General features: G+C 43.8%; 2 protein-coding genes across 2 annotated transcripts; one reads left to right on the plus strand and one right to left on the minus strand.

Annotated features, from left to right (window-relative positions):
* Positions 1–366: 366 nt before the first annotated feature.
* On the plus strand, positions 367–2,875 carry LOC115764062 (glutamyl-tRNA(Gln) amidotransferase subunit B, mitochondrial). The gene is made up of 8 exons (XM_030706910.1): positions 367–525; positions 588–732; positions 790–903; positions 963–1,278; positions 1,334–1,758; positions 1,815–1,951; positions 2,011–2,134; positions 2,199–2,875. Exons 1-8 carry the CDS (start codon positions 461–463, stop codon positions 2,415–2,417), a joined length of 1,545 nt encoding a protein of 514 aa, XP_030562770.1. The 5' UTR covers positions 367–460; the 3' UTR covers positions 2,418–2,875.
* LOC115764063 (rootletin) lies at positions 2,328–15,301 on the minus strand. The gene is made up of 9 exons (XM_030706911.1): positions 14,825–15,301; positions 12,885–14,123; positions 10,932–11,083; positions 9,496–10,872; positions 9,267–9,442; positions 6,599–9,003; positions 6,357–6,532; positions 2,906–3,021; positions 2,328–2,402 (listed from the first exon to the last, which is right to left on the minus strand). Exons 1-8 carry the CDS (start codon positions 15,299–15,301, stop codon positions 2,958–2,960), a joined length of 6,066 nt encoding a protein of 2,021 aa, XP_030562771.1. The 3' UTR covers positions 2,328–2,402; positions 2,906–2,957.
* Between the last annotated feature and the right edge of the window lie 6,024 nt (positions 15,302–21,325).

Genomic DNA, 21,325 nt, shown 5'->3' on the forward strand with positions numbered 1-21,325 from the left:
AACGGCTGATTCGTGACACGACTATTATTATCAGCTGTTCTCAACAGCCTCGTGTTCGTGTTGGGGATACTTGCTCTACTAAACGTGTCCTATCGATTACGAACGTTTGGTTCGTGACACGACAATTATTAACAGCTGTTCTTAGCAGACTCGTGTTTGCATTGGGGATATTCGCTCTACTTAATTAAAATCTTGCTGAAATTTACATCCTATTAGGACACGGCAGATAATATATTAATGTATTATGATTGTGCTTGAGATAATATTCTTCAAAACAAAATAAAAAATTATATTTCGAAATTTCCATTCGATGCCAATGGGAAAAATCAGCTGTTTTATGTGCAATCGATATTTTTACATATATATTTAACATTAGAGGGAAAACGTCTCTTGTTTAGCAGCGCGGCTGATGTTCAGCTGTTGCGCTTATCAAATCTGAACTGGCAGAGGAAAATTTGAAATGGGAAGTTATATTGTCGTGCGTCGACTGGCTACACAGCCCAAATTGGCCCATGCCCCTAAACGGTATTATATATATAATTTATGCCTACCTGAACACATTTTAAACCCATTTTTGCTTGATGCAGCAAGTGGAAGAGCGTCGTTGGCTTGGAGGTGCACGCACAGATTACAAGCGCATCCAAATTGTTCTCGGGCAGCGGCACAGCCTTTGGTGCGCCACTGAACACAGCGGTTACCTACTTTGATGCATCGATACCAGGCACGCTGCCGGTGAGTTTTTCACGGGTCTCTTTAACAATTTTCTAACTTGGAACTTCTCTCTTCAAGGTGCTCAATCGCAAATGCGTAGAGTCTGGGATAAAAACCGCCTTGGCGCTTGGCTGCCGGGTGAACGAGGTTTCCATGTTTGATCGGAAGCATTACTTTTATGCCGATTTGCCAGTGAGCATTGACAGTTCGTCACATCGATCGCTATATTGAATCTTTATATATTCTTTTAGAACGGCTACCAAATTACACAACAACGCGCTGCCCTGGCGAACGACGGTCTGATGACATTCCCGGTCATAACGCCTGGGAAGAAGGTCTACTATAAATCAGTCAACCTTCTGCAATTGCAACTGGAGCAGGACAGTGGCAAATCGTTGCACGACGAGCAGCTCAAACGGAGCCTAGTTGACCTTAATCGTGCTGGTGTGCCATTAATGGAGCTGGTATTTGCGCCAGATTTGGAGACTGGCGAGGAGGCTGCCTCGTTGGTGAAAGAACTGGTGCTTATACTAAGACGACTGCAAACCTGTAGCTGTAAAATGGAAGGTGAGTGCCTGACAAAATGTCCAAAAGGCTTCTACGAGTGTCTATTTATTTGCAGAGGGTGCCCTGCGTGTGGATGCGAATATATCTATACATGAGGAAGGAGCTCCTTTGGGTGTACGCACAGAGGTCAAAAACATTGGCTCCGTGCGCAGCATATCGCAGGCAATTTCATATGAAATCAATCGACAGCTGGAGCTTGTTGCCGAGGGCGGCGTGGTAACAAACGAAACGCGTTCCTGGGATGCTGAGCATAGACGCACCGTGGCAATGCGTGATAAGGAGGTGCTGCAGGATTATCGCTTCATGCCCGAGCCCAACTTGCCGCCGCTGCATGTTAATCTTAAACCGGGCTCGGTGTCAACCCAAGAATTAATATCGGTTGCGGCTCTTAGTAAGGAAATACCCGAGTTGCCTGAGCACACGCGTCAACGCCTTGTGGAACATTACAAACTTAATGCAGAGACAGCCATCATTTTGGTGGTATGCTCTTCTCGCTCTTTAATATTTGATAAAACACACAAATTTTGTATTTTAAGAATGAGCCTGTCCTGTTGGAGCATTTTCTGAACATTACCGAGAGCCTGTCGGATGTCCCAACCAAAGTAGTTACAAATTTTCTCATCAACGACTTGTTAACTTACTGCAACAAGCTTAACCTGGACATCGAAGATTAGTATGCACCCATTATATGTGCTTGTACCAAATATTGATTTAATTTCGTGTTATTTTTAGTTCCACGAGCGCCAATGCTTTGAAGGATGTCTTGAAGGCGCTGCATGCAGAACAAATCAATTTACAAGCAGCCCGCCAACTTATTCAACTTTTACACGCGAATCCAACTAGCTCAGTTTGCGAAGTATGAAGCTCTGCATGTTGCACAATTGGAAGCTATAACTTGTTGTTATCCTTTTATTTTGCAGCTTATTGGACAACACAATCTGCAACAGATTTCTGATCTCGCCACCATTGAGGCTTATTGTCAGCAGGCTATTGCGAACCAGCCGAAGGCTGTGCAGCAATACCAAAAGGGCAAATCCAAGGCTCTCTTTGCCATTGCTGGCGAGGTGGCCAAGCTGTCGGCGCAGAAGGCGAACATGAAAATCGTTGTTGAGTGTTTGGAAAAGCTGTTAAAAAAATAAAGGAAATGTTAAAGTGTTACTGGACGTGTGAATTTTTTGTATATTTAATCAATTATGCTGTAAGTTCTTGAACACATGCTGTATTTAGTTTGGGTATGTTAAAAGTTGAATGTGCATGTCAATGTTATATAAATTATTATGTGATCGATTTATAGCTCATATATGATATATATGTAGTTCTGTGCTCTCCTGCCTGTCGAGGAGAAGCGGAACTTGTGACCCTTTAATGTATAATATTGTAAATTATGCTTGTGTGTCATATTCGATATATGTCCAATTCAGGAAAAACCAATTAAATGCGAAAAAATGGAACGCACTATATTCGATTGTCTATCAAGGCAGACAATGAACAGCTAGAATCGTATTTGAAGCTCTTCAACTTTGATGAATGGTGAACTAAATAACGCGATTTTCAATATTTGTTGTTATCATGATTTTTGTTATCTTAAGCGTTTGCCTCGAAAATAAATGCACGTATTTATCCTTACGCTGGCAGTTAACGTTACGTCTTGGCGGGATCAAGTAACCAGATGACATCCATTAATCGCGATCGTAATCACGACACGTTGACGGCGGCAGGCTCATGGAGACAGCAGAGTCCAGCCTGGAATACAGATAGAATACAATAAGGAATGTGTATATATATAGGTTTGTCGAACATGTCCGACTAGAAGATACCCTGGGCTCAGCTCCGAACAGCAAGATTCATGATTGAACATTGAATTTATGTTCACATCGCTTTTAGAGAACAACGAGAGAGGGTTACGTGGATTTTCCAGATGGTAATCAAGATTATATTTACTTATTTTGGCTTTGCCATATGTAGCATATAGCATATAGGAATTCTTTTAATATTATTTATAATTTTTTAAGCATATGACATAAAATATTCGTCGACTAATAAGCAGGAGGAATAGCTAAGAAGATTATAGAAGAGTAAAAACTGAGTATAATCTTAGGCAAACATTTCCTAAGATTGGATCAAATTATATATGAAATATATACTATAGATTAAGAAAACATGTTTAAGAACTGAAATCTCTAGGTTTTTTATTTTCCTATATAGACATAAATCAAAATTTCCCAGCCCCATATCTCGGTCAAATCTCATCCGATTTTAATAAGGTTTGGCTTTTTGTTCATGGTTTGACCTCTAAATCAATTTGGCATCAAAAACTGGCAACCGTATTTTTGGTCAAAATTCATGTAAAAATTATACCCTCAAAAATCCTATATAGACATAAGGCAAAATTTCCCAACCCCATATCTCGGTCAAATCTCATCCGATTTTCATAAGGTGTGGCTTTTTGTTCATGGTTTGACCTCTAAATTAATTTGGCATCAAAAACTGGCAACAAATTTTTTTGGTCAAAATTCATGTAAAAATTGTACACTCAAAATACTTATATAGACAAAGGTCAAAATTTCCCAGCCCCATATCTCGGTCAAATCTCATCCGATTTTCATAAGGTGTGGCTTTTTGTTCATGGTTTGACCTCTAAATCAATTTGGCATCAAAATCTGGCAACAAATTTTTTTGGTCGAAATTCATGTACAAATACTTATATAGACATAAGTCAAAATTTCCCTACCCCATAACTCGGTCAAATCTCATCCGATTTTAATAAGGTTTGGCTTTTTGTTCATGGTTTGACCTCTAAATCAATTTGGCATCAAAATCTGGCAACAAATTTTTTTGGTCGAAATTCATGTACAAATAGTACCCTCAAAATACTTATATAGACATAAGTCAAAATTTCCCTACCCCATAACTCGGTCAAATCTCATCCGATTTTAATAAGGTTTGGCTTTTTCTTCATGGTTTGACCTCTAAATCAATTTGGCATCAAAATCTGGCAACAGTATTTTTGGTCAAAATTCATGTACAAATTGTATCCTCAAATATCCTATATAGACATAAGTCAAAATTTCCCAGCCCCATATCTCGGTCAAATCTCATCCGATTTTCATAAGGTTTGGCTTTTTGTTCATGGTTTGACCTCTAAATCAATTTGGCATCAAAATCTGGCAACAAATTTTTTTGGTCGAAATTCATGTACAAATAGTACCCTCAAAATACTTATATAGACATAAGTCAAAATTTCCCTACCCCATAACTCGGTCAAATCTCATCCGATTTTAATAAGGTTTGGCTTTTTCTTCATGGTTTGACCTCTAAATCAATTTGGCATCAAAATCTGGCAACAGTATTTTTGGTCAAAATTCATGTACAAATTGTATCCTCAAATATCCTATATAGACATAAGTCAAAATTTCCCAGCCCCATATCTCGGTCAAATCTCATCCGATTTTCATAAGGTGTGGCTTTTTGTCCATGGTTTCACCTCTAAATCAATTTGGCATCAAAAACTGGCAACAAATTTTTTTGGTCAAAATTCATGTAAAAATAGTACCCTCAAAATACTTATATAGACATAAGTCAAAATTTCCCAACCCCATAACTCGGTCAAATCTCATCCGATTTTAATAAGGTTTGGCTTTTTGTTCATGGTTTGACCTCTAAATCAATTTGGCATCAAAATCTGGCAACAGTATTTTTGGTCAAAATTCATGTACAAATTGTATCCTCAAATATCCTATATAGACATCAAAATTTCCCTACCCCATAACTCGGTCAAATCTCATCCGATTTTAATAAGGTTTGGCTTTTTGTTCATGGTTTGACCTCTAAATCAATTTGGCATCAAAAACTGGCAACAAATTTTTTTGGTCAAAATTCATGTAAAAATAGTACCCTCAAAATACTTATATAGACATAAGTCAAAATTTCCCTACCCCATAACTCGGTCAAATCTCATCCGATTTTCATAAGGTGTGGTTTTTTGTTCATGGTTTGACCTCTAAATCAATTTGGCATCAAAAACTGGCAACAAATTTTTTTGGTCGAAATTCATGTACAAATAGTACCCTCAAAATACTTATATAGACATAAGTCAAAATTTCCCTACCCCATAACTCGGTCAAATCTCATCCGATTTTAATAAGGTTTGGCTTTTTCTTCCTCTAAATCAATTTGGCATCAAAAACTGGCAACAAATTTTTTTGGTCAAAATTCATGTAAAAATAGTACCCTCAAAATACTTATATAGACATAAGTCAAAATTTCCCTACCCCATAACTCGGTCAAATCTCATCCGATTTTCATAAGGTGTGGTTTTTTGTTCATGGTTTGACCTCTAAATCAATTTGGCATCAAAAACTGGCAACAAATTTTTTTGGTCGAAATTCATGTACAAATAGTACCCTCAAAATACTTATATAGACATAAGTCAAAATTTCCCTACCCCATAACTCGGTCAAATCTCATCCGATTTTAATAAGGTTTGGCTTTTTCTTCATGGTTTGACCTCTAAATCAATTTGGCATCAAAATCTGGCAACAGTATTTTTGGTCAAAATTCATGTACAAATAGTACCCTCAAAATACTTATATAGACATAAGTCAAAATTTCCCTACCCCATAACTCGGTCAAATCTCATCCGATTTTAATAAGGTTTGGCTTTTTCTTCATGGCTTGACTTCTAAATCAATTTGGCATCAAAAACTGGCAACAAATTTTTTGGTCAAAATTCATGTAAAAATTGTACCCTCAAATTACTTATATAGACCTCTAAATCAATTTGACAGAACCTATAAGAGCTCGAGACTGGAAATTTTAGATGTAGGTGCTCCTAGTTCCCGCGCAGATCGAGTTTGTTTCCGATAATCGATAACTTACTCCGTTTCCAAGCAATCGATATCTATATCCCGTTTTTTGGGCAATTTTGGTAAATAATAGGAGCTAGAGTCACCAAACTTGACATATAGCTTCTAAAATAGAATATATATATGCATTTGATGTTGGAAGAAGAGGGTTCAGGGTATCCCCTAGTCGGGAGCTCCCGTCTAGAACCTCTTACTTGTTTATTTTTTACATACCGTCTGCTTTCGCTTTCCAGCAAATGGGCATCGACAGGATGCTGGGAGACATTTCGTAGGGAGTCGCCCAATGTGCTGCGCAGATGTTGCATCTCGCGATTTGCCTTGGAGCTGCGCAGTATATATTGCTGTCGCCGCTTGGCCTCCTGAGCCAGCTGCTCGCGCAGCATGGAGATCTGTTGAGGAGGAGCGTTAAGGAAGGTGAAGGTGTGTGATCCTCTTGGAAATGGGCTGGCACTCACCTGGTTCTCGAGGCGCAGCACCTGCTGCTTGTGGGACTGCTCGCGAGCATCGAGCAGCTTCTCGGCATGCATTTGGGCGCTGCGATAGCGATCCGCGTCCAATCCCTCCGAGCACTTGGCGCTGTCATGCATGCGCGCCTTGCAGCGCGCCAGCTCCGATTCCTTCTCCGCCAGCAGCGTCTCCAGGCGGCGCACCTTCAGCCGCAAGTCGCGCGTCTCCTGCTCAATGACGCTGTGGTCCAGGCCACAGCTAAAGGAGCCTCCGGTGCCGAGATCATAGCGATTGGAGTCATATTCGCCGGCATCCCCGCCGCCGCCGCCATAATAGGAGCTCGCTTTCTCGGCACGATCGTAGGCGCTGCCGCCGGCGAATTTGCTCTTGCGGTCGGACTCCAGCTGCTTGACCTTGTCCTGTAGCGTTTGCAGCTTGCTGCGCAGCTCGGATTTCTCGCGCTGCGACGATTTCAGCTGGCGACTCAGCTCCTCCTCCTCTTGGCCAGCGCCGCCGCCGCCATTGCCGCTGGTTAATCCTTTGTCGCCATTCTCCTGATTCCACTTGGCGATGCGCAGCTGCGACTCGAGCGCCGAGCGCTGCACCTCGAGATCGGTGACCTGCTCCTGCAGCCGCTGGTTGCCATCGAGTTGCGCCTGCTGGCTGCGTCGCAGCTCGTTGAGATTGGTCTGGGCGCTGTCCAGCCGCTCGGTTAGGATGCGCTTCTCGTTCTCCGCCGTTTGCAGTGACTTTTGGAGCAGTTTCAGCTTGTCTTCGTTGGCCTGGGAGCAGTGGCCCTGCTCGGAGAGCTCCTTCTGCAGCGTCTTGATCTCGCCCCGCAGCTGCGTCTCGCTCACCGCGCTCTTTTGCAGTCGCTCCTTGAGCTGGTCCACGGTGGACTTGAGCGAGGTGCAGCGATCCTCCAGCTGGGTCATGGCGCGATTCTGGTTCTCCAGTCGCTCCGATACCTGCCTAATGTTGCAGTCCTTCTCCTGGAGCGCCATCTGCAGGCGCGCCAGGTCGCCCTCCATGGCGACGCGCTGCAGATCCAGCTTGCTGGCGCGACCCTCCACCTTGGCCAGCTCTTCCTGCAGCGCGCGCTTCTCGTTGTCCAGCTTGCCGCACATTTGCCGGCACTTCTCCAGGCGCTCCTCGTTCTGGCCATTCTCCTCGGACGTAGCCGCCAGCTGCATCTCGGTCTGGGCGAGCCGCTCGCGCAGCATTTGACACTCGTCGCTGCGCTGTTTGAGCTTCTCCTCGAGCGCGTTCAGCGCCGAGATTTTCATCTTGCGATCCGTCTCCAGATTGCTTCGCTCCTCCTGCAGGTTGCGCAGCATCGTCTGCAGCTTGCCCAGCTTGGCGTCGCAGCGCAGTTGCTGCTCGGCGGCGTCCTGCAGCTGCTTCCGGGCCGCGCCCAGCTGCGACTTGTAGTCGTCCTTTTCGCGCTCCAGCTGGGCCACCTGATGCATCAGGTTGCGCACACCCTTGCGCACCAGATCCGGATCGACATCAACGGGCGCATCCGGACACTGCGATGTGCTGCGCGTATCGTAATCCCCGACGCTGCGCGAGGGACTGAATCGGCGCGAAGGACTCAGCAGGCGGTGGGACAGGCTGACGCTGCCGTCCACTTGGATACCCGCGATGCGACGCAGCGTGTGCACCACGGAGCTCAGCTTGTGCTCCGTGTCGCGCTTGTGCAGTTCCACGCAGGCCAGCTGCTCGTCCAGCGCCCGTATGCGTCCCTCGGCGCCGCCCAGGCGGGCCTTGAGTTCTTGGATCTGCTGCGTGGCATCCGCTAGACACACCTCCAGATTGTGCTTCTGGTCCTCCAGGCGTTTCTCGCGACCGCGCGCCTCCTCCATGCGCGCGGCCAGCTCCTGCTCCCGGGCATGGAAGCGATGCTCCTCCTGGTTGTTGTGGCAGCGCGCACGGCCCAGTTCTTGGCGCGTGGCGCACAGATTTGCCTCCAGATCCGACAGCTGCTTTTTGATCTGGCCCAGTTCCTGTTGCGCCCGCTCCTTCAGCTCGGTTTCCGCCGCCAGCTTGCTCTGCAGCTCCTTGCCGCCCTCGTCCTTCTGGGCAAACTCCAGCTGCGTCTTCTGCAGCTGCGACTTGGTGGCGCCCAGCTCCTGCGTGGTCTTCGTAAAATTATTCTCCGTCTCCTTCAGTATGGTGCTCACGCGCGTGCGCTCTATTTCCAGCGAGTTCTTGGTCTCCTCCAGATTGTTTATCTTTTGCAGCGCCTCCTCAATGGCCCGGGCCTGCTCGCGCTTGGCGCTCTCCACGCGCTTCACATGATCCCGCAGCTCCTTGTTGCTGGCGGAGTACTTGTCACGCTCAATGTTGCTGTCCGCCAGCTGCCGCCGGCTGTCGGTCAGCTCCTTGCGCAGGCTGTCGATGTAGCCCTCGCCTGAAAGAGCACAACAACATATTTAACTAGGAGGGATATCATGGATTTGCCTAAAGAGAAGCAGTAGAAATCTCTGGAGGATACATGAGCTCTACCTGTCGGATGAAATTTATAAAAACCCTGCTGTATAGTTAGGATACTACGTCATAAATACTTTTACTGTTGATCTCCAATAAGTCAATCAATCAGTCAATCAGTCATTCATTCAATCAGTCAATCATCAAGTCAGTCAGCAAGTCTTACATTTATAAAAAGCTTTGTACCTTCTTTGGTCTTTCGCAGCGCATCCTGCAGCTCATTGTTGGTTGCCTCCATTTTGTCCTCCCTGAGACGAATTTCCATTTTGAGCTCCTCGCTCAGCCGGCACAAAGTGTCGCGCTCCTCCCGCATGGTGTTCAGCTGCAGCTCCTGTTTCCGGATGCACTCCTCTAGTTTGATTCTGAAAAGGAAGGTAGTTTTTTATAAATGCGAAACCTAGATGCCTGGGCTTACTTGTGCTCCTCGTCCCTGGTGCGCATGTGCACAATCTCATCCTTGAGCATGGCTATGGCGGCGCGTTGCTTCTCGTCGCGGGCGTTGGCCTCGCGCTTGCTGCGATCCAGCGCCTCTTGCTCGGTCTTCAGGTCCCGCGAGACCGTCTCGAGACGCTCGGCAACCGCCTGCTTGTCGCGATGGGCCATGAGCAGCGCTTGCTGCTTCTCGTTCTCGGCACGGATCAGCGTCTCCTCGTGCTGCTGCACCAGGCTCTCGATGTGTGCCTGCAAGGCGGCGAGGCGTTCCTGCAGCTTCTCGATCTCGTCGTCCTTGGCGGTCTGCAGTGCCTGCAGCGCCTGCTGCATGCGCTTCTCCAGGGCGTTGCGCAGCTGAAGCACCTCGTCGCCATGTCGCTTGGCGGCATCCTCGGCGGCCGCCTGCAGATTGGCCAGCTTCTGATTGAAGTCGTTCTCGGCAGCGCGGGCTGCGTTCAGCAGCTGCGTTTTGGTCTCCTGCGCCTTGCGCTGGCACAGCTCCAATTCCTTCTGCAGACGCGCCACATGGTTCTTGAGGGATTCCTCGCGTACCAGCGCCTCCTGCAGATCACGTTCCAGTTGGCTGCGCTTCTCCTCGACGGCCTCCAATGTTGTATTCGTGTCGAAGAGCACCGTCTCGAGGGATTCCTTCTCGGAGCGCAGGGCAGCCAACAGTTCGTTCAAGCGATGCGTGTCCTTTTCATGCAGATCAATGACCACCTGTTTCTCCTCCACATCCTTGACCATGTCCTCGATGTTGCGATTGAGGCGATTGTTCGTCTCCGTCGTCTGCTCCAAGCGCTGACGCGTGCGCATCAGCTCCTCGTTGAGCGTCTCCTTCTTGCGGCACATGGCCGTCAGCTGGTTGTGTATATCGCATTTTTCGCGCGTCATGCAGGCCAGATCCTGCAGGATCTTCTCCTTTTCAAGCTGCAGACACTTGAGCTTCTCGCTATATGATAGATTGTCCGTTTCCAGCTCGAGACGTGCCTTGTCCAGCACGGCCAGCTCCTTCTTCAGCTCGCCAATTTCGCTGGCCTGGTCGGCGGCCTGGAGGCGCAGCTTCTTGCGCTCCTCCTGGGCCTCCAGCAGACAGCTCTGCACGGACTTCAGCTCGTCGCTGGTGGAGCTGTTGTTGCTGGACAGCTTCTCGTGCTTCTCCTGCAAATCGCATTTGTCCAGCAGCAGCTTGTCCAGATCGTATTCCAGATCGCACTTTTGCTTCTCCAGCAAATTAATCAAATTGTCCGATTCGATGCGCTGCTGCTCCAGAAGATCCCGATTCAGGCTGACGCGGTTCAGCTCCTCGCGCAGCGAAATCGTCTCCTCCCTGAGGCGACTGCTGCGATCCTCCTCGGATCTATCAGGGAATAGTTGCTTACTTTTTATCCAGCTGGAAGTGGAAGGGCAAAACCTTACCTTAGATTCATTTCGGTGATGTTCTTGTCCTTGAGTATGCGCTGTATCTCCAGCTCCACGGCCTTTTTGTCCTCTTCCATGGAATCGATTCGTTTTTGCAGTTTGCCATAGTTCAACTGCAACTTCTCAAAGTCTCCGCTCAAATTCTCAAACTATAATATAAGAGTTTACTTTAATTAATAGCTGGTATATCCCGGCATTGCCTGGTTCTAGTTTTTTGCTGCGAGTCTAACATTTTCCGCACGGGAAACCCCAATTCCAAAGATTTATCTCTATATAGAAAACGGTTTGCTCTGACTGAATGACTTGATGACAGACCGATTGACTAACAGTCTGATTGACTGACTAACTGACCGATTGGTAATCCAGCCCAACTCGTAGTTACCTTATGTGAAATTCCATCCCTTTCGGGAAATTCCACCCGCATGCGTGGAAAAATCGCGAAAAACGTTTGTATGAAACTTTTTTGTTTACCATCCGATCGACCTCAAACTCATTTTCAAAGATCTTTGTTCAAATTCATAAGAGGCTTGTTTCACACTTTTTGGAAAATCCTTGCCTCCTTGGTAGAAATGGGGGTCAAAGATTTGGGGGGTAACGTTTCTTGCTCAAATTCACTTCTAAGGATCTATATGAAATATATAAGACGTGAAACCACAACCATCAAGATTTCAACAATATTTTCATCAATTTGAAAGTAAATTCAAACAAAGCCCTTTAAAAATGAATTTAAGGGGGGATTGGATGTTAAACAGCAAACCGTTTTCCGCGATTATTTCACACTTGTGGGTGGAATAATCCAAAAAGGTATTACAATTACAATAAAATGTTCAGTTTCCCAGATCTAGATATCGATAGGGCCTAGCCTTGGTAATCAATCTGATTTATAATTAATTTAAGTAGTATTATTTTTATTTATTTTTACCAGAGATTACAATTGCCAACAGGCTGCTGTGAACTTCAGATAAGACATTATAGCATGCTTGGGCTAGCTTAGGGACTCGAACCCGGATCCTACTTTTGTGCAGTTGCCATAATGTCACGGTCATTTAAAGCTTCATCCAACCAGGAACGAGACACAACATAAACAAATAAATAAATACGTGTAATTGATTTTTGTCGAGACGGCGAAACAAACAATCTAATCAGCTGACTGTACCCAACGCCTGCATCCAGACGGACTATCTGCATTAAATCTAGTATTGAAGAGGTCGAAAGTATAAATAGCACGACATCTATTAATAAAACCCTTGTGGGCTTAATACTAGAGACTAAATATAATTGGATGAATTTAGGAGAGGCTCGTGGTAAGTATGAAATAAATAATAGCAATAAATAACAAAAAGCCAAAACTCAAGGATATCGGTTGAGTTTTCGCCGAGTTATGCGGATGGAAAATGTCGACCTATATCTATATAGAATATTTGAGGGTAAGATTTTCACTGGAATTTGGACGAAGAATACTTTTGCCAGATTAAGTTGCCATGAACGAAGAGCCATACCTCGTGAAAATCGGGTGAGATATGGCTGAGTTATGGGAGTGGTAAATTTTGACCTATAGCTCTATATAGGATATTTGAGTGTATTACCCGGCCTTGCACGGCTAAAATAAATTCTCTAATCGCGGTCTGTCAGTCAGGACAAATATGTAGTTATATATATTGCATATTGAATAGCATTTCCCGACGCGATGGGAACTAAAAAGTTGAACTGCCTACCTCATGCTTGCTGGTTCAACGCACAAAAATTGCAGCCTTGCAGGTCTTAAGCTTTCGGCTATAGATATATATATATATATATATATAGTCAAACGATTTAGCGAGGAATATATAGTGCCCCATTAAATCTATACCTAAAATCTGGTAACTGATTGATTTTTGCACTGTTCTGTTGGAAGATTGTTTGTCGGTTTTTCTTATCTGCGGCTGTTATCACCTTTTGGCACCCACTCACCGCATTATTGAGATCCGCACGACCCATTTCGGCTTGCTGTTTCTGGGTTCGCACATCGTCGAGCGTCTTCTGGAGACTCTCGCGCTCCTGCAGCAGCTCGGATAGCTTCGAATTGCTGGCATCCAGTTTCTCGGTGAGCTGCTGCATTTTGCCAGTGAGCAGCTGTTTGGTGCCCTCGCTGGTGTCCAGCTGAGATCGTGTGCAGCGCAGCGATTCCGAGCTCTGCTGGAACTTGACCTGCATGTCGTGCAGGGCCAGCTGGTATTTGTGGAGCGCCGCCTGCACCGCCGAGATGGTGCCCTCGGCGAAGGCCTGCGAGGCGCGCGTCGAACTGCGACGCGGCGATTTACCGCCTCCTCCTCCGCCTCCTCCATTGGAGGCGACGGCATCACGCGTTAGATGCATGTGCTGCATGGCAGCGTTGACCTCGGCGTCTGCCTCGCGATCGGCGATCTCGGCATCTTGTACGACGGCCTGCGCGATCTCGCGCATGGAATTGTTCAGGCGTTCGATTTCATCATTGTAGCGATTAGCCAAAGCTGCCTGCGCTTCGGCCTGAGCGCAGCGATCCTCCAGCTTTTTGAGCTGATTCATCAGCTCGAGCAGCCGCTGGTCACGCTCCATGATCTCGTGGCGTGCACTCTCGTGCTGCACCTTGAGCGTGGCCAGCTGTGCCTGCAGCTCGTCGTTGAGGCGGCGCGTTTGCTTCAGCTCCTCGTCGGCGGCGCGTTTGGCCTGCTCGAGCGTAAACGCGACCGAGGAGTTGGAGCAGTTGATGTCCTTGGCGACGCCATTGATTTCCTGGCCCATCTTGGCCACCTCGGCCTTCATGGCCGTCTGCATGTCCTTGAAGGCGCGCTTGACCGCAACGACCTCGCGCCACATCTTCAGCAGCCGGTTGTGCTCGCTGTTGTAGTAGTCCTTGAAGGCCTGCTCCTCCTCCTTGAACTCGTCCTCCTTGATGAGCAGCTCGTCGCGCATGCTCGACCAATCGTTGGTCAGCTTTTGCAAGTCATTGGTCAGCGCCTCGTTCGTGCGATTCGATTCTTCTAGCTGCTGGCGCAGTGCATTATTTTGGGCCACAATCTGCTCGCAGCGATTGTGCTCCTCCTCCAGCTTGCGACACAGCTCGCTGCTGGCATCGTCATGCAAGTAATCACGTCCGCAGCTCGGCGGTGGCGAGTCTAGCGAAGAGCTGCACGGCAGGCTACTCTGACCCAGGGTCAGCGAGGTCGAGCACTATTCACAAAGATAATCGAGACAATCATCATTTCAATTATGCAAAACAAAATGTAAACAAGTAAAAGTGCTCTTGTAGTGGGTTGCTTGACTTGGTATACCCTGTAGTCAGGTCATACAGGTCATGAAAATCGCGTAGAAAGGCGATTTTAGGAAATGCAGTAAATCAATGGCAGAAGTAAGAACTATAAGTCTTAGGTTAAGAGCAAGCAAGATTTAGAGAGAGGGCAAGAAATGAATCGGGACAGAGATAGGGATTGGAAAAAAAACTGAGTGTATGAGAATCGCATAGGAAGGCGACCAAATGGAAATGGAGTAAATCAATGGGGGAAGTAAAGAATGTAGTCTTAGAATAAGAGCGAGAAAGATTTAGTGAGAGTTCAAGATATTAAGGGGACAGAGATAGGGATAGAGAAGATAAGAGAAACTGACAGTCTTGAGAAGCGCATAGGAAGGCGACTAGCCAGGTGGACAGACAGACGCATAGACCCATAGAAATGTCTATATACACCTACAATTTGACTGAGCTGGACAGGACATCAGAAGATCAAGTCAATGATTCCTGTAATGCGTTAATCTATTAAATCATATTTATTATATCTTCTGTCAAACAATTAGGGAATGTGATTTTCCCAATTTTTTCCATTGTGAGCTTTCCTTAGGCTATATCAAAATCCTGTTTTAGATGATTCGCTACTTACCATCACCTGGCTTGTGGTTGGTCCCGTCGTCAACTTGGGCGCACATGGTCCCGTTGTGGTCGGCTTGATAGTGTCATGCATGCGCTCCTCCAGGTCGCTGCAGCGCTGTCTGTACTGCTGGATCTTAGACTGCAGGCGGCTAACGAGATTGGCCTGGTTATGCTGGGCCTGCTTGTACGTGTCCAGGCGCTTGCGATAGCTGTGCGATTCGTCGGCCAGCCGCTGGCGCAGCTCCTGGTTCTGGCGCAGCAGGGCATCCGTCGTTCCGGGCGGACCCGGTGCCGGGCTCAGCATTCCGCCGGAGACGTTGCTCGTGTTGTTGTTGTTGTTGTTGTTGATTGTGTTGCTGGTCGTCGGCTCGCCACGCCCACGATTGCGGGAGAAGGGCAGACGCGTAGAGGATGATGGAGGCAACGCCGGCGGGTCGACGGCCGACGGGCAAGGCGTTTGCTTGAAGTTATCGCGATACGCTTGCATCTGTGGAAGGGGGCGGACCAAAGAGGGGTAGAGGGTATGTTAAAGTCGGTTCGTGTTATTGTTTGCGGTTTGCGTGTGCCAAGAAAACTTTTGCGGAACTTTGCCGCCTACGCCTAAATGCTCGATAACTTTGTCCAAATTGATTTATTAACTCTCTGCTCCGTGGGCGACTCCGTCCGTCCGTCCGTCCGGTCGCCATGACAGCGCCTGGCGCCAAGTCGGGTTATTTTTTTTTAATGCTTAGGCCTCATAAATAAACAAGCTCCCCGTTTAATAATGATATTTCTATGCGCAACATCGCCCACTTGACAAGACAACTCCCCCCAACTGGGCTGACACGGTTTGTCACCAGGTTGGCAACGTCCTGTTTTCCCCAGGTACTATAATTTCCATGTCCTCGTATTTATATTAATAAACAAGAAAAGCTTGTCTTTGCTTTATTTTGTTGTTTTTTTTCTAGACTTTTTATGTAGCTCGTTGTTGAAACTTCTTTTGACACGAAGCAAGTCTGGTTGGGTCTTCTTCTAATTTTGCGCTCCTTATGCTCTGTGGACTTCATTTATGGAGACAACAAAAATTAATATTATAGTTTGTTTTTTTTTTTTTTTTGTCATTTAAGGACAACCAAGTCGCTTATATGCTTTGCCATGCAATCGGGCTCTATAAGATTTGGTTCTATCTATTTTTGTACAGCCTGCTTTTGGGGCCCGACAACTCCGTTTGGGTTCGACCTAAAGGCATAATCATAAATCTGTCATAAATATATATAGATTTGATGGAGCTTTCAGCTTAATACTATATTCGAATGAATCGAATTGTCAATTGTATTCGTACCCATAACATATTATGATAATAGAAAGCGATAAGTCTCAAAGATAATCAATTTTCGACTGGAGAACTTCCTAACGAGCTCAACCAATTTATGGAAAGATTTCTTGTCAAGAGTTATTTTCTCTCTCTATGACTTTTGACTTATGGGATGTATATAAGATATATAATCTATGAGTCATACTCAGTCATTTCTCTGCCTGTCTTACATTTTTTAAGATTTGATACCGAAGAGAGATAGAAATTGCCCATCATTATATGATTAAAGGTTTGATAATAAATTAAACTAAACAAACTTATAATATTTGTCGATAATTGAAAAAGTCGTTCAAATATTTTCGACTCAACAGGTTCATTCTGCTTTATGATTAATTTGTGATTTATTAATGAATTAATATTAAGCCAAGCATAATTCTACAATTATGGGGATGAAACCTCGGTTATTGCTAGATTTTGGCGCCTCAGATAAAGAAAATATTATTTTTCTTTTCAATAAATTTTATAATATCGTCAACTTTTCAAAGGAAACCACAAATATTTTCATTATAAGAAATAAAAAAAAAAAAGTGTAGGAAAATACAAGTTTGTTGAATAGTGTTATTCAAAAGGGAAAATTGAACATCAGGAGATAACTCTCGACACTAGGAACGCATTTTGATGAAGGGAGGTCAAATATCAAGTATTATTTCTGTTAAGATTCATAATCAATTGATAGATGAGATAAATCTAACAGAACGGATAAGAGATATATTTGCGTGTGGGACTATCGCTTTATGAAACCCAGCACAGTGCTATCCCTATTGACCAAGAACTTATCATTTATAGAGATATTGCAAATAAAAATGTAGAAGAAAAGCGACTTGGCGATATCCCGAACCCAAAGACGAGCTAACTTTGCCAACAGTCTAGATTCCTTCTATTCATAAATAGAGGGAGAATGTAGTTCATCACTTTTCTTCACATTATGGAAAATGCTTTAAATTTTAATTATAATAAACTTCGGTATTTGTAGTCCGATCAATAGTAAAAACTATCAGTGCATAAAATTGGTATCCCAATGTGTATATATATCGAATTTGCTAGCTTTAAAAATAACTTTTTGCAATTTGAATGGAATGAGGTAGATGTCCAAGAAAGTTAAATACTCCTATCCGTAATTTTAGAGAGAACTGAGTGTAGGGTATCGCTCAGTCGGACATTGCCGGCTGTTTACAAGGTGAACAAGTAAGAGGTTCTAGTCGAGAGCTCCCGACTAGATAGAATCCTCTACTTCCAACATCAAATGCAAATATGTATATATATTCTATTTAAGAAGCTAAGTATATGTCAAGTTTGGTGACTCTAGTTCTAATTATTTACCAAAATTGCCCACAAAACAGGATATCGATATCGATTGCTTGGAAACGGAGTAACTTATCGATTATCGGAAACAAACTCGATCTGCGCGGGAACTAGGAGCACCTACATCTAAAATTTCAAGTCTAGCTCTTATAGGTTCTGAGATCCTTGCGTTCATACATACGGACGGACGGACAGACAGACAGACATGGCTACATCGACTCGGCTATTGATGCTGATCAAGAATATATATACTTTATGGGGTCGGAGATGCATCCTTCTGCCTGTTACATACATTTGGATTTTGCACAAATACAATATACCTTTATACCCATTTTTAATGGGTTCAGGGTATAAAAAGAGTACCTTAGTATTATGCACTGTCCGTCTTATCTAGCCATAATAATATGTTAAAATGTCTTAACCACAGCTACCCGGAGCCGGGAAAATTCCTAAAATATAAATATTTCCCACATTTTTCGATACAAAGTCACTTTTTGTGAACAGACAGATTAATAATGATCTGTTTTAAAGATCAAGCCATAAAAAATATATTGTAAATACTTTTCCAGCCGACTTTCTTTAAGATTAGCTCTAGGTATATCAGTTGTCGATCACGTGAGAAGAGGAAGCTGAATTGTATTATCAGAAAATAAAAAAATTGCCAATTAAATATTGATTTCAAACAAAATTAAGCTATGTCAAGCTTAAGTCAATGTGGGTTGGAGAGATATTTGGTTGGGAAAGTAATAAAATAAAAGAAAGATCCTGAGAGGTCCTTAAACTAGCATAGACTAGAGCTCTAAAAATTAATGATTTTTATAATTTTTGGTATTATTTCAATTAATTTTGATTTAATTGAGTTGCACTTATATACGTTTAAGCGGCACTTACTTTGAGACTTGAGACTTTGCTAACAAATTATGAATTATGAAAATCAGTACGAAAATGTTCTTGCTGACAAATTCAGCTTTAAGCGCGTGCTTATCAAATGAAAGTTTCTTTTGGCTTTAAGGAACGCAACACACGCGAATTGACACACCTGGGTCAGGTAGCGCCAGGCCACGCCCACTCTTCCACTTAACAACTGGCAATTGACACAAATTTGCCAAAAAGTAACGCAACAAAACTTATTCTTATCAAGTAGCTAATCCGAGTCCGAGTGAACTGACGAAGTCCATGGAACAGAGTCAACTGAGCGCCAAGCGCTGCGCTCGCCTATTTACATAAGGAGGCAGCCGGGACAACCGGGACAAACTCCATGCCCGACGATCCGGCGCAACTTGGCGCCGCTTTCTGCTGGCCCCCGTTTAGGGTGAGAGTTAAATAAACATTGAATTAACAAATACCACGTTGTCATGGCAGCCCGAAATTGATTGCAAGCCCTGCTCGAAGTGGGCAAATGCAAAACGTGGCCGGAACCCACCCGGTCTGAAGCATCTCCGCAATATTTGGTCACAATATTCGTGGCTGCGTTCGGGGCAGGGCTCTGTCAAATGGGGCTTAACCCTTTTGCCTTGTTTTCATTTCTCGATAGTTTCCGCATTTGTTAAGAAAATTTAACCACCAAAGCACATTTTGCTGATCATTGTCATATTTATTTTGTGAGGCAAGGCATAAAGAATGAACACAAAACGTACATCAACGAATATTAAATACCCTTTAAGGCATATGGAAACAAAGTAATTTTTATGCTAAGGATTGATCGTTCAGTTAGGAGCTATATAATATAGCTAACACTCCCCTGCTCCATTCATATTCTCTGTGCAATAAGAAAGTATAAAAATCTTTGGGGTGAGCAGATCTATTTACTTATTAATAAATTTCTATAATCATATTACCTATATATATATACCCTAAAAGTCTAAGTTTCCAATTAAATGATTGATGAATGAGCATCAAATGATGAAAGGACTTCGAATTGTATAGTTAAATTGTCTCTCTTTGGATTACAAATATTCCCATTACAACCTTTAAAAGACTTAAAACTTTATACTATAATTCTCTCATTAGATTACAAATATTCCCATTACATTCCTTAAAAGGACTTCGAATTGTATACTCTAGTGAAATTGTCTCTCTTTGGATTACAAATATTCCCACTACAACCTTTATAATTTTTGTTTAATAAGAGAGAAACTTTAAATTAATTAAATATTTCATATAGAATGATTGCTTTCAAAACATCCTATAATCCCTCTGAAACCAAAAGATCTTACTCTGTTATTTGATAAAAGTCTAGCAGAAAGAAGACCTAAAAGAGTGCATATTCTCCATCTCCCGGATAGATAAGTTAAATAAGTACAACTTCAATCTGACATACAAAATAAGTAAAATATAAAATGTAGGAAACTTTCTAGTAATGTTAATTTTACTTATTCTCCCCAGACAGAGTGTAAATAAATAAAATGTAAAAAAAAGGAACATAGTTATTGTTACAAAATCTGCTCAGATTGCAATATTAGTGCAAAAATTCAATTCAAGAGCTTGGTAAAACAAAATGTCGAAATATGATATTGCGACTAAGTAGAAATATTTTTGCAATGCCAGCGCAAAGCACGAGCTCCGAAGGTTATCTCAAGATTCATACTAGGTGGCATCCGACCGATGCCTGCTATCGGGTAACACACGGCAGGCACACACACACACACACACAGGCACACCCAGTTACACAACACGTTGAAAGGTGGGCGAGGTGTGTGTGCACAAATATATACATATATATATATATAATAGGTATTACATTTTAAAGAAATTTTTGCTAATATTGCTTATCAATGTGCGACGGTAATTTTTTAAAGATTTTTTTTTTTGTTCGCCGGGCCACTTTTAACCTGTGCGCCGATATCAAGGTGCAAGTGCAACAGGCATAAATAGAAATCTATATAGTATAGGCAATTTTTTTTTTTAAAACGAATAGAACTATAAACAATCGGCAGGTAGGCAGGCGTCTGGCTGTTTAAAGTCCGAGGTTAAGGTGTTTATTTTTTTATATTTGTTTCACTTTCCGTTTAGTTAATCTGAATATATATGCTCGCAATATTTATGACACAGCCAAAAGTCTTTGGAGTAGGTGTGTGATTATTTTCTGGCTGTCACTGTACAGCATAAGTATATTTATACCCTGAACCCATTAAAAATGGGTATAAGGGTATATTGTATTTGTGCAAAATGCAAATGTATTTAACAGGCAGAAGGAAGCATCTCCGACCCCATAAAGTATATATATTCTTGATCAGCACTAATAGTCGAGTCGATCTAGCCATGTCTGTCTGTTTGTCCGTCCGTCCGTATGTATGAACGCAAGGATCTCAGAACCTATAAGAGCTAGACTTGAAATTTTAGATGTAGTTGCTTCTAGTTCCCGCGCAGATCGAGTTTGTTTCCGATAATCGATAAGTTACTCCGTTTCCAAGCAATCGATATCTATATCCCGTTTTTTGGGCAATTTTGGTAAATAATAGGAGCTAGAGTCACCAAACTTGACATATAGCTTCTAAAATAGAATATATATATGCATTTGATGTTGGAAGAAGAGGGTTCAGGGTATCCCCCAGTCGGGAGCTCCCGACTAAAACCCCCTACTTGCTATTTATTTGTTGTAGTTGTAGTTGTTGTTGTTGTGTCTCTTGCTTAATGAGTGTTGGGTTCATAGTCAGCGGCTTATCAGCCGCAGTCGCTGTCGGAACCAGTCGAAATGCCGCAACAGGCTGGATTGAAATGGGATTGAGTAGCTATTAGTTTACATGTATTTCATTATTTTAACGACAGGCTCAAAGTACACTGCAAGCGACCGACTGCAGATTAAATCAATGTCCAAGTCCCGATTGCAATTCCCTAGATGATAGTTGAGATTGG

The sequence above is a fragment of the Drosophila novamexicana genome, unplaced genomic scaffold, assembly GCF_003285875.2.
Source record: "Drosophila novamexicana strain 15010-1031.04,08,12 unplaced genomic scaffold, DnovRS2.1 tig00000817-arrow-arrow-pilon, whole genome shotgun sequence".
Classification (NCBI taxonomy): Eukaryota; Metazoa; Arthropoda; class Insecta; order Diptera; family Drosophilidae; genus Drosophila; species Drosophila novamexicana.